At 30.1% G+C, this 13951-nt stretch overlaps 1 protein-coding gene across 1 annotated transcript; it reads right to left on the reverse strand.

The window, feature by feature from the left end:
- Window positions 1-8297: 8297 nt before the first annotated feature.
- LOC106798604 (proline-rich receptor-like protein kinase PERK14) lies at window positions 8298-13811 on the reverse strand. The gene is made up of 8 exons (XM_041014679.1): window positions 13685-13811; window positions 13337-13474; window positions 10137-10583; window positions 9865-10025; window positions 9353-9386; window positions 9051-9106; window positions 8754-8903; window positions 8298-8384 (listed from the first exon to the last, which is right to left on the reverse strand). The coding sequence occupies exons 1-8, from the start codon at window positions 13809-13811 to the stop codon at window positions 8298-8300; spliced, it is 1200 nt and encodes a 399-aa protein (XP_040870613.1).
- Window positions 13812-13951: the final 140 nt, after the last annotated feature.

Here is a 13951-nt window from a genome sequence, read left to right on the forward strand (position 1 = left end):
GATGTTGTTGGTAGATTGGGTCTCTCGCCACTACAAAAGTGCACTATAGTTATTCGTATACTAGCATACGGATCACCTGCTGATTGTTTGGATGAGTACGTTAAAATTGACAAATGCAGTGCAACTCGATGCTTCTAGAAATTTGTAAGGGGTGTCAATGAGATATTTGGACAAGAGTACTTAAGAAGACCCGATAACAATGACATCAATCACCTACTACAAATTGGATATGCACAAGGGTTTTCAGATATGTTAGGTTCTATTGATTGCATGCATTGGGAGTGGAAAAATTGTCTAGTTGCATGACAAGGCCAATATCATAGAGATGATCATCGCAAATCCACAATAATACTTGAAACCATCGTTTCATAAGACTTGTGGATTTGACATGCATTTTTTGGAGTTGTAGGTTCAAACAATGACATTAATGTGTTAAACTAATCGCCTGTGTTTGATGACATTTTGTAAAGTCGAGATCCTCTAGTATAATTTACAATTAATGAAATTCCATATAATATGGGGTACCATCTTGCAGATGATATTTATCCTGATTCGATCATATTTGTGAAGATCATATCGATGCTACAAGGTCCCAATAGAAAATTATTTACAAAATGTCAAGAAGCAACGAGAAAGGATGTGGAACGAGTATTTGGTGTACTCAAATATTGATTTGCAAATATATGTGATCCATCGCATGTCTAGAACATGGATATAATGAAGGATATAATGTTGACATGCATTATATTGCATAACATGATTCTTGAAGATGAACGAGAGACGTTCAATGATAATGTCGATGTTGATTATGATCACGTAGATAATGATATTTCAAATGTTGGAGTATCTCATGGTATTCCTCCTGACTTTACTACGTACTTGCAAACAAGACAAGCTATGTATACAAGAGGAATTCATCAACAACCTCGAGCTGACTTGGTGAGACATATTTAGGAGCATAGTCACAACAATAATGAAATTTGATTTTTTTTTTACATTAATGTGTTGCATTTTTTTATTATCTAATTTATGTATTTTTTATTTGTTTAACATTTAGTCATAAATAAAAAATAAATTTATGCTCATTTTCATATTTCTTAATATTTATATTTTTTTTCATGTTTCATTAAATTTAATTACTTAATTAAGTATATTTAATTTAATAAAAATAAAATAAAATATTTAAAATTAGAATTCATATGAGACCTACAAAAAGTTATATAAAATCTCAAAATGAGATCTATCAGTAAAAAAAAAATGAGAAAAAAAAATTTTTAATCATACATAACGATATGAGATTTATAAAAAAAATAATTTAAAATTTCAATTTGAGATTTATCCCTAAATTCTTAAAAAGTCCCCTTCCATGTAAAAACTTTTATATTACTTTAATAATTTTTTAAACAAAATATACTAATTTTGCATTAAAGGCGATCACTTTTCTTGCTTCTGACAGTCGCGTGAGAAAAGTATTTCTAGGGCGCGTTACGGTGTATAGCTGTACCAAATCTGTTGGATGTTGTCGTATTCCTCGGATCGACGTAACATCCTGTAGGCTACACTACAGTGATTCTGTGAAATGACGCTGCATCGCCAAAGATAAAAAATAAAATCATAGAAATATATAAAAAAGCATTATGTAAATAGTACTATACAATTTTATTTTATGAATACAATATAATATTTTAACGAAAAATACAAAGTGCTATCTGTGCTGTCTCCTTGATGTGATTTATTATGAATGAAATGGAACTGTCACTAACTTAATATGAAAGCAGCTTTCTGCATAACCTTAATCACGTGCAATTAACCTTTCGTTTTCTTGCATTGTAGTTTGCAGAATAAAAAAATTGCATTTGCAATTTTTGCACACGGTATTTCTCTGCTCAACTTTAAAAATTAATGAAGATATGTGAAAATGTATCCTATTTATTCTTGAAAAAAGAATAGAGAACTGAAAAAATTCATGTTGTGTTTGATTGAGTGAGGAGAGAGAAATAAAAAGGAAATTGTCTATATTTCAGGTAGGTCTCACAGCTCTTACATTTTATTTTAATTAAAAAGTTTTTTTTTCATTCTCTAAATTAAATACATTATTAATGTAACTTATACATTTGTAGAACTGTCAATTTGATCCTTCTTTATGGTCCTAGGGGCTTTAGTCCACCTAATGAAGACCCCTACAAGCTCACAGTCCACACAACTCCACTTAACATGGGATCAAGGTCAGGAGAAGCCCACTTTCATGTTATTTTAAAAATGATTTTCTCTAAATATTCACAACATATATTTTTAATTTGGTCAACCTTGATCAATATTGTTTTTGATTGACATTTGTTAGGGTTATTTTTGTTGACTTCAACTAAGATTATTTTTCTTAGTAAAAATTATTTTTTTACTAATCTTGTTTAGGGTTAAAATTGGTGACCTCTGTTAGGATTATATTTGACCGATTTTGATTAGGGTTAATTTTGATTGATCGCGATCAAGATTAGTTTTTACCTTTTTTAGTTGAGGTTATTTTTGGCCAACCTCAATTAGGGTCATTTTTGACTGACCCCGATCAAAATTATTTTTTGATCGACCTTAACTAAACTATTTTCCGTTGACCTTAGTTAGAGTTAATTTTGATCCACCTTAATTGAAACTATTTTTTTATCAACTTCAACTAAAATTACTTTTGATTAACATTAATTATAACTGTTTTTGGTCGACTTCGACCGAAACTGATTTTAACTTACCTAACATATTTGGTTACCAATTATCGTGACAATATCAACATATAAGTGGGCAATGGCAGACATAGCATATTTTTTAAACTTATTTTGACTTTTTTTTTTATAAAAAAAATTACTCCTTTTTAAAGGCTTGTGTGACATACTGAATTATGTAATAGTTTATTTTTTTATTCAAATAAGTAATTAAAAGTTTTTTAATGTTGATGTTTTTAATTATATATTAATATTTTTTTATTTGATACAATTATAATATAATTCTTATTGAATGCTATTTTAAAATTGAAAATTTTAAATTTCTTAACATATTTAAAGAATTTTAAGTCATTAATTTAATTAATTTTTTAAATATATTGTTTAGGTCAAACTATACGTCTACATTTTTTTATAAACAGATAAGCTGATGCAAGTTAGGATCATTCCATTGTTATACAAAATATATTACGTTAATTTGGAATATATTAATGATGAGAAAAAATATTTTTTATGGTAAGGAGTGAAATAACAAATAGTTATTTTCATTTTTTATAATATTACCATAATTTTGTAAGATAAAATCAGTTCTCATATGTTGTTCAAACAGAGTTTTGTCTTTATTTTTTCACACACACAGAACAGCAAGTTTTTTTTTTTACTGGATTCACAGCAAGTGATAAAAAGAAAATCTTAGAGAATCACTTAATTGATTTTATTACTTTAAAACCCACTTAAGAGACAAGAAAATATTTGAGACAAAATTGAAGGGTTTTTTTTTTTAATTTAATACTAAGTTGACAATTTCAGCTTTAAATTAAAAAATAATTCTTCAACTTTTAATTTCTTATGAGTTATTTTTGTCAAACAAAACAATCCTGCATCGAATCAAGTTAAATTCAAGTTCATTAGTTCATGGTCAGCCCATAAATACTCTTTGTAAAGGAGACCACAAAAGCAATGACAGTGGTTAGTGGACGACATAAAAAGAGGTTGACAACGGAAAGGAATTGAAGATGAAATATCTCACTTTCAACTTTCAAGAGCTCTAGTGGCTAACTCATGACGAACCCCACTTCTTTCTCTCTCTCTCTCTCTCTCTCCAACTTGACTGGCATTAATATTTATTCAAGAAACATATTCACTACTTGTTTCAAATTTGTATAATGCATAAATAATTTTTCTTTTTCTTTTGGTGATCACATAAATAATTTTTCTTTCATCTACTACAACCGAATGAATTTTGCATGCATGTTCCAGTTAAGAATTGGATTGCGATTATACCAATTTGTTTCAAAGTTCAAAAACTTACTCATCTTGAAATTATAAGACTAACATGATGGTTAATTAAAGCAAGAAGAAAAAAGGAAGAGATTGTGTGTTGAATTTTTCTCATTAATAAAAACTCACGCCTAATATTTGTCAATAAAAAAAGTATTTACTCATCTTAATGTTCATTGGTCTGATTAATTGACTGTTCTAAAATGAATATTATTTGAGATATACATAGCGCATTGAATAAATTTAGTAAAGGCATCAGTTGTACATAAGTTTCTTTCGAATGCTAAATTACACTAGTACATGACATGAGAAAAGCAACATGTTTTGAAAATTCATAACGTATCTTATCAAATCCTATGGCTCTCCTATAATCTCGCTACGTTGTTATGTGCTTGCTCCTCATTCCCGGGAACACTTTCCATCCATTGGCTTAGCTAGTAATTTCATGCATGGTCGGGCCCAGACATTAATACCTGAGTAGATAAAGCGTAGGGAAGCATATTATTATTATTATGCAGATTTGAGTTCCAGAGCTGACCAATGTTGTGAAAAGGCTCTCAATAAAACCTTAGAGACATATTTACAAGTTACTATCAATTAACAAGGTCTTCATAGTGACACTGGGACTTGGACTCACTACTAATATAAGTCTGGATGTTACCAATTAGACTAATCATTTTTTGTTTAGCAATAGTTATGCAATCATTTTCTATCTTAATTTTTAGTATGAACTATTTAGGCTCACCTTTGATATATCTTGTTTATATATCATTAGATTAAGGATTCAAGATGGGCACAATTATTTCTAATCTTTGATTCCTTTGTAAATTCTAACACTAAGACTGAAACAAGCTAGAGAGAGCGTGTTCAATTAAGAGTAGAATTGTCAATCAAAAATCTAGATTTCTAATTAACTCAACTTAATATATACTGGTGTGTTAACTTGTGCTATTGTTAATTAATATTAATTAGTATAAGTAATAATTAACTTGTGTCCTTTAATAAAGTAATCTAAGATTTAAAATTTTATCTTAAATATGAAATAAATCATATAAAAAAATAATTAACTTCTAATATATGTTCATAGTCCTCGAATACAATTAATTAGGACTTTGACAAAATTCTTGGTGATGAAATATTTTATGAAGCTAAATCAAATAAATATTTGGGATTTATTTTTTCTCTGAGCAAGATGGTTGTTCATGCATGAGGTGGGTTATGAAGAAGCGACACTTCTAATGGCTCACGGCATGAGGCAGAAGTGCGTCGCCATCTAGAGAATCTCCCACCGAGTAAGACAAAACCGCAATGATTCCTTTTCTATTTATGCGCAACTTGTGCTCAGTAATGTTCGGTCTATTTTCGAAGGATACTGTTCATTAGAATGCACATGCAATTTGGAAGAATACACTAAGCCAAAAGAAAAATAAAAAATTGACCATTAGACCATCATAGCTGCTTACTCCACTTTTAGGATTGGGCATCAATAATTGACCATGTCCGATTGTACACAATTACAATGACTGTTATTGTAATTACAATTTATTATTATTATTTTAAAATACAGTTTAATTTTCATATGCTGTAAATTTATATTGATAATATCACTTTAGATATGTCAGTAAATATTATAAAAATTAACGTTCAAGTATATAACAATTAATTATTAGAAAATATATAAAAAAAATACATGGGTTATTTTATCTAAATCTTTAAAAATGTTGATTAAATAAAAATTAATAAATAATAATATTTTTATTAAAAACTATGATCTTTACTACATTAGTAACATTAAGTAGTACAATTTTTAATAAAAAATATTTTTGATTCCTACACGTAATGATCAGTAAAACCATTGTAATATGCGCAATTATAAAATATATTCATTCAGAATTAATTTGACTCTTATTACTTACAATCGATGAAAAACAATGTGTGCTTTCGGATATTAGTAATAGTTGGGTTCAACTAAATTCACCTTCTACGTCAATTTAATACATATTTTACTTCAACATTTATGTATTGAAAAGTATACAATTTCTGTTTAACATAGATCAAATTCTTTTCTAAGAGCATCTCCAATGAAAATTTTTTAAATGAGTTTATTATTTTTTGTGATTCTCATATTATTTTTTTTAATCTTCAAAATGACATGTTATTATAAAAAATCTATATACAATTTTACTTTAATGATAAGAAATTGTAGGAAACTTTAACAAACTCACATTTTTATATTTTTTTTTATTTTCATTTAATTATAGTTTAATTATGATTTTGTTATGTGTTAGGTAAATATTATTTTTTATTATTATAATTTCTTGCAGAAGATACATATCTTATTTTTAAAAAAACTTTCATTGCCACATAGATTTACTCAAATGAAAAAAAACAATAACAAATAATTTTTCACTTAAAAAACCATTTAAGAAACCACACTAGAGATGCTGGCAAGTTTTTTTTTTTTATATATATACAAATATTAACGGTGGGTTTATTAGTTTTTATTAGTGGTAGAGATTCAAATCTATTACTTTTTCCTATCTCCTTTTTCTTTTAATTATTAAATTAACTTTATAATTTTTCAAACAAATTATTGATACTAGTGATTTCACATTTTGAATCCATTAAGCAAATTAGTGTTCGACTCTTAAAGTGGAAATGTAGTTGCAACCCAAAGTATTATTTTACCTCAAAAAAGAACAATTTAATAAGAGAGAAATAAGGCAGGTGTCTAATAAAAGTCTTGGTTAAAAAGTAAATAGTGGCTAATTACAGAGATGGCTTTATACACACACAAGTCAAGGCAGTGTTTGTGTTTTGTCCCCCTTGTTGGGGGCTCCTCACAAGAGTCATAGTTGGGGTACTTAATTCAACTTTCTACAGTTGCATCTTACGGCACCAATCCAAATAGATGATGTTCCGTGAAAGCAATTCCATCAATGTACATAATGGAATCCACAAAATATTCCCAAATGTTGGTAACTTTTGAGTCAACTTTGACACTTATTTGCAACTTCCACTAAGCCAAGTAGCCAACACTCTCCAAAATCCAAAAAATTCTGCCATTCCAAGCTAGAGGCTGGGTGCTACCCGGCAGAGGATGCTTTGCCGAAAAGAAATTCGCACAATTGAACCAAAGTACCTGTAAAACTCAATTTAATTAAGTGCATTAGGATATATGGTATTTGTAGCTTAAAATATGACTTTAATTAAAAGAATAATTTAAATTTACATAATCTACTAACAACATAAAAAGAGATTTTGTATTATCATTCAAATGTATAAAGAATATATTGTGATGTATGCTAAATTTATTAATTTTTATAACAAATACTACTACTTAGTTAAAAAGTTATGCCTAATATACTTTCTAATTAAAAGTATAAACTTTTCTATAATAGTATATAAAAATTAAACTTTTGAAAGAATAACAGTTATCTTATTCTTTAATAAAAGAACACATATATAGAAAGCACATACCTTACTATTAGTTCTATATATTCTATAAAGGGTACAACTCCTAAAATAATAAATTTTTAATTTTTTTGAAATTTATATTGCACGAAATGTTAAATTAAATTCTGATACACTAACATACATTTCAAAATGTATGTGCCCTTGAGAGGTCATATTTAATTATGTCTCCATAGAATTTACTTATAATATTATTACTTGTAATTTCACGGTCACCCCGGTGGAAAGTATTTTTTATAACTACTGTAATGGAGGAATTTTTCTTTCCCTCTCCAATGAAACTATAAGATATTTTCACAGGCATTAATCTCTGATTGATTATGAGATTAATTTTTTATTTAAAATTTAATAACAAATTATTTCTTTTCAAAAATCAAACTCCGATCTTCCATACACGACTCCACTTTTAGTGTGTATGCTGTCAACTGCCAATTCATTGGATAAGAAGAGTTTAATTTCTTGGTATATAAGGTGTGGGATAGAAAACTACCATACTATCTTCTCCTATATATCTATCAATATAAAAAATGACACGTTAGTTGTTGAAAGAATGTTCTCTTTTATTTACTATTTTTTTCCACCGGGGTGTCATTTTTTCATTGAAGGAAAAGAAGCACGAGTACGTAATTCGTATCCATTCCATCACGATAACATAAAAGGCATTTGTAAGAACCAACCGACGTGCAGTAAGCCATCCTTTTATACAAACTATATAATCTCCCAAGCACAAAAAAAGATGGGAGAAACCAAAGCAGAAAGGGCACGCACACAATGAAGAAAATTACTACAACACACATAGTGAGCCGATGCAACCTTAACCGTTATAAATTGTAATTAGGTACAAGGAGTGGAACTGGCTACTTTCTCACTCAAAAAGTCGCACAACCTGGAGAACAAGCTATTAACTGTAATTTGCAGTAACTAGACAGAAAGGAATGCAAGATATTTGTCAGCATAAAAAATTTAATTTTGATATCTTATTTGATTCCTTAAATTTAAAAAAAATTGCATTTTATTTTGTTTAGAGTGTTTCCTAGAGTATGTTGGACCAAGTTGGTTATGTTAGTTTATCACATTAGTTAATTTGATCAACTTAGTTAACACGTGATAAACTTTGAAAAATGTTACGTCACACGAGTGTTTATCATGTGCATCTAAAATTAACATTGCTAAAAACATTTTAAAGGATTAATTTGTCTATTATTTAAAATTTAAAACACAAAAAAATGAAACTTAAATTTTAGCCAAATAAAAATGAAGTAAAAGTAAAAGGTCCAATAAACTATATACCTCTCCCATTGAAGGACGCATCTCAGGTTTCCTTTGCACACAGAAGTATGCGTCTTTAGCCATGAGGTAGAGTTCATACGTGTCATATGATTCCCCTAGACGAGTGTCAATCAGTTCATGTAAAGCCAACTTCTCTATCATAGGCTCAGCCTAAATGTTTCCACATGTAACATTATTTATCAAGGTCAATAATAATAATAATAATAATAATAATAATAATAATAATAATTTTTTCTTAATTTCTATGGACATGGAAGAGTTTTGAAAATATCTAAAGACATAAACAATTGAAGATACCCATAGTCGGAGAGATTGTTGTTGTTCTGGATTTTTGGAATTGCCAACCTGGCGCCCTGATATCAATAGAATAATGCCATAAGAATACACATCTGTTCCCACAGAAACAATTCCGTCTTCAGCATACTCAGGAGCAAGGTATTTACAATAAGTCAATATTACAAAAACAAAAATTGTTTATTTTAGCTATACTTTTAAGTTTGGAATTCCAAAATTATATGATCTGGCTAGTTAGTAATAACAATCTTGAACAAATCCTCACCCTAATGTGCCCATTATCCTTGTTTGTAGAGTATCATCACCAGTCTTCCATTTGGCAAGGCCAAAGTCACCTAGCTGCATTTGTAACACACCACTTAATTGAAAGCGCACATTCCCTATTTGTCATCAAATGGGTACATGAGTTGCATGTGTAAAGGGAATGTGAATACAAGAAGAAGCCTCTCAGAAAGATGGGAATACTGATTACATGTTTAGATTAAAATTGGGAGAGTTCAAAAGTATTTTTACCTCAGAAGTAATAATTTTTTTTATTCTTAGGGTCTGTTTGGGTTAACGTTGAACGAACAAATATTCTTAGGCATATTTTATGATAATAGGAATTCATAACTTTTAATTCAACAGTGTTAGGGGTCTTTCAATGGATAAACCAAACACACTTAATTCATGTATCTATTGAAGCGTGCAATTTTGTAGTGAAATTGGCAAAAATACTTTTGTAATTGTAAACCAAACATAGGCCGAGTAATGTGAATGTTATCAAACCAAAACTGTTTTATACACTATCCATGAACCTTAACTTGTGCTACCTTACCATGGGAACAAAATCATGGGTGAGAAGTCTATTGCTTGGTCGCATGTCCCGATGAATAATAGGACCACCACGACATTCCTCATGTAGAAAACGCAATTCCTTTGCAGTCCCAATGGCGATGGCATACCTTTGGTGCCACTCAAGAACAGCTTCATTATTTTCTACAAGAATGTTTTCCCATATTCACAAAAAATAAACTTTAGTGGATATAAAATGTAATTTTTGAGACTTGAAGCATAAGATATGTTAGAAATAAACTAAAGGCAACCTACCAAATAAATGCCAATGGAGAGACTTGTTGCAAATATATTCATAAATCAGGATGTTTTTCTTTTCTTTGCAACAGTAACCCAACAGCATCACTATGTTCTTGTGTCGAGAAAAACTTAAGACACACCTCAGAATGAAATTCAGAAAACCCGGCCCGTGTGAACTTTCTTCTTTCCTTACCTTTGCGGCAATTTGCTGTCCATCTTTAAGAACACCGTTATATACGTGACCATATCCACCTTCACCTAATAATTTATCCTTTGAAAAATCATTTGTTGCACTTTGAATGTCAGAATAGCTGAACCTCATTGACTCCTTGATAGACAATCTTGTACCACAGCCAGTACAAAGAAGCGGAGCATCTGAATGTTTTGGCAGAAAGCCACTTTGATTTTGTTTTTGGTCAATCTGAGAAGTAATTAGCCTACATTCTCCTTTGATGCTTATGCCTGCATGACAGCTAAAACTCTTATTTATTACAAAGAACTAACTTGAATACATAATGAGGGAAAACTGCAGTTCCCGCCAATCATTGGACCATAGATGGATTGCTTTACAATTTTCAACTTCAAAATGCATCAAACATTTGAGTTAGTTTCCTGTTTCCACCAATCCAAATGCTTAATGAATATGCCTTTACAGTCTCTAGTATGTACAAAAGAAACACAGAAAGGAAAAGGCATTCTATGAATAAGAAGTGTGTCCAATTGCTTGTTTCAAATCAACACTACTTTCCCTTTGATTCTGTTAAAAGACCAAACATAATTATAGGACTAAACTTCAGACTATTGGACCACTGGACATCATACTATCGAACTGACACATTAGATTAGACTATCAGACTGAAACATCAGACAATGGAAATGAAACATCAAGATTCAAGATCAAACAATCGAACTGAGCATAAATGCAAAAGACATCACGACTAAGCTGCAAAAGTAAGCATTATTACCCCACAATTAGCTATTCCTAAACTAAAGCAGCTTTTAACCAACTTTACAAGAAACTAGAAACTGAAGAGACATTTAATATGACAGCCAGAAAAATCTCAATTTCTTACTGATATTTCTGTTTTTCTTTCTCCAATTTAGGAGTTATGAGATGGAATGAAATGCAATTAATTGATTATTTATCATTCTACCCATTTCTCAGCAATAGAATGGAATCTATATTCCATTCGACACCTCCCAATCAACCAAATAACATATTATAATACTCCACAAGAAGGAATAAGAATCATGCATAAAAAACAGTTTCGAAAATAAATTATATGCTTATATTTTCCTGACAAGCCAGTGATACATGTTCATTTCCAAACACAATGATTCAATACCGCTACAAGAAAAGCTTGCATGCAGAAATCCTAAGACTTATAAGACAGGCTGAAGTGTAATTAAGTACATGATTAAAAAATATTTAAACAGGCTTGCTGACCTGATCTATCTTGCTTAGAAGAAGATCCAAAATCTGATAAGGAACTGTTCTCCCGTGACCTGTTACCATATGATGACTGCTTTGTGTAGCTCCTAATCGTACTAGAGCTATCAGAAGAAAATATAGAATGGGGATAACTTTTGCAAGAGATAATAGAATCCTCAATGTCTTCAACACTATGACAATCTGCTAGCGACACAAACTTTGGCAAAGAATATACGCATTTTGTTTCTGTGATCTTTGTCTCATGTACATAATGAGATCTCCAGATATCCAGAGACAAGTCATATTTAACCAATGCAATCTTGCATGGCATCTTATTAAGGTGGTACCTCAGGTCTCGCCGAAGATGTCTGTTCAAATTTACCCAATAAAGTTGAAAACCATAAGAAGAAAATAAATAGGAAACAAAGAAAAATGAAATTTTATTATTTGGAAAACAAAATTGAAACAAAGTTTCATATATCCACTACTAGATATGCCTATTGACACATTAGGATAAGACAAATTTATTTGGTAATATCCTCATTAGAGGACTAACTAATGGAAATTAATCATGCGTCACATGCAAGAAATAATATGGTTATTCACAAGCGGAGAGATAGTAATGCCTGTCAAGTATTACCCAAGATGCATTATATTTTGTAACCTCTTGTAAAACAACCTGTTTAATTGGAAATCCCGCGGTGACTTTAACTTCGATAACAACCTTCACATGAACATAACTATTACTTAGAAAATATAATAGCCCTTGAAAACATTCTCTCTAAGGTTATGTAGTATTTACAACCACCTACATTGCATAGATACGGAATACTTAATCGGTACCAGATATAGGTAACGGGATTTTTAAAAAATTGAGAATATGGATACGTACATTTTTAAAAATATACATAAATAAATTACAGAATTATATATAAACATGATTAAATTGTATAAATGATAAAAACACACACAATTAAATATAACTATTAAAAAAAATCTTCGACATGACAAAAAGATTGTAATAAAAATTATAATGAGTACATGTTCAGCAATAATTTTTTTTAATTGATAGGAATAAAAATAAATGACAGTATTTATAATAATTCGTGCACAATCTATTCAATCAATTATCAACTGAGTTAGATCTCCTTGACTTCAACAATAAATATTATAACACCTAAACATAATTATGATATCACACTTTAACATTTTTAATCTAATAATTTCTTTGTTCATCAAACTTGCCTCTAAATTTATATATAGTTCATCAAAAGAAAGATTAGCAATTTCATTAAAGTTAATCCCTTAAAATAAATCTCATTCATCTTCAGATGATTCACAATAACAGAATTATTGGAATGAGTTAAACTCAACACTCACAGTGACAAATTGAGAGGTCGAGAACATAGAGTCAAAGGATAATGTTTTTATTTATTAAAAAAATTGAGGAACTACATCTGATGCATACCCAGATAGTACGTATTTATACCCAACTTAAGTATCCATTTTTTTTTTACAGTAAAGAATTTTTATAACCGGAAGTATAAGACTAATCTTTAAAGTAGAGTATCAAATAAAGAAAAACTCTTCTCCCCACATGTACGGCTCTATTCACATATCCAGAGATCAAACCTTAACATATGCTTAAAAAAGGACCCAAGCTACTTGCCTCTTGTACCAATTTAGGAGTCCAAGTTACTAATATATATTCATATCCGCACAATTAATAGGCATGCATTTGCTAGGAGTAATTGCAAAGGTCTCTAGAACTTAAATAATGTACCCCCTTCACTTTCAAAATCTTCATAACTTGGCAAAAGCTTAGTTGCATATGCATCAACTTTCTTCTTGACTTCATCCTCCCTTGCACGAAAGTTGGTTCCAGCAAAAGACTCGGGACATGTTAATGTCTGGTACCCCACTGTCAATCCAAAAGGAGGAACAAGATAGTCATGCAACATTTGATAGAACAATTTATATATCTATATCACTATAACTTTCCATCTATACACAAACTGATGCTGATGCAGATCAACATTTGATAGAATAAGTAAAACAAGGTAGCACAATAACACTCCCTAGGGTGAGACACTTTAATTATGCAAGATAGATAGCACAAGCAACTTGTCACCAGAAGGGAGAAAGACATGCCTTTCCTGAACATGATCAACAACGAGTTTGATCTCGTGTTCAGTGCGCTCCCTAGTGGCATCACATGCAACCACTACGTAAGATGCAGAAGCTGGAGGGCTATCCATACTCATACTCGAATATTAATTATTCTATGCTCCAAGCAGCGCTGTGATGATGATGTTAAACCTTGAACAAACGTTGACATGAAATGAGGTTATACAGAAATGCACATAATAACGTGAAAAGTGTTGCAATGAAGAGTGAG

The sequence above is a fragment of the Glycine max genome, chromosome 4 (genome assembly GCF_000004515.6).
Source record: "Glycine max cultivar Williams 82 chromosome 4, Glycine_max_v4.0, whole genome shotgun sequence".
In the NCBI taxonomy this organism is placed as follows: domain Eukaryota; kingdom Viridiplantae; phylum Streptophyta; class Magnoliopsida; order Fabales; family Fabaceae; genus Glycine; species Glycine max.

What these genes read in the sequence shown, in the direction of transcription:
- LOC106798604 (XM_041014679.1), bottom strand. Translation starts at nt 13,811, where the DNA reads ATGGATAGCCCTCCAGCTTCTGCATCTTACGTAGTGGTTGCATGTGAT. An exon ending in GCATGTCTTTCTCCCTTCTG is followed by an intron (nt 13,475 to 13,684) that starts GTGACAAGTTGC and finishes TTGGATTGACAG; the next exon opens with TGGGGTACCAGACATTAACA. An exon ending in CCTTGCCAAATGGAAGACTG is followed by an intron (nt 9,107 to 9,352) that starts GTGATGATACTC and finishes TATTGATATCAG; the next exon opens with GGCGCCAGGTTGGCAATTCC.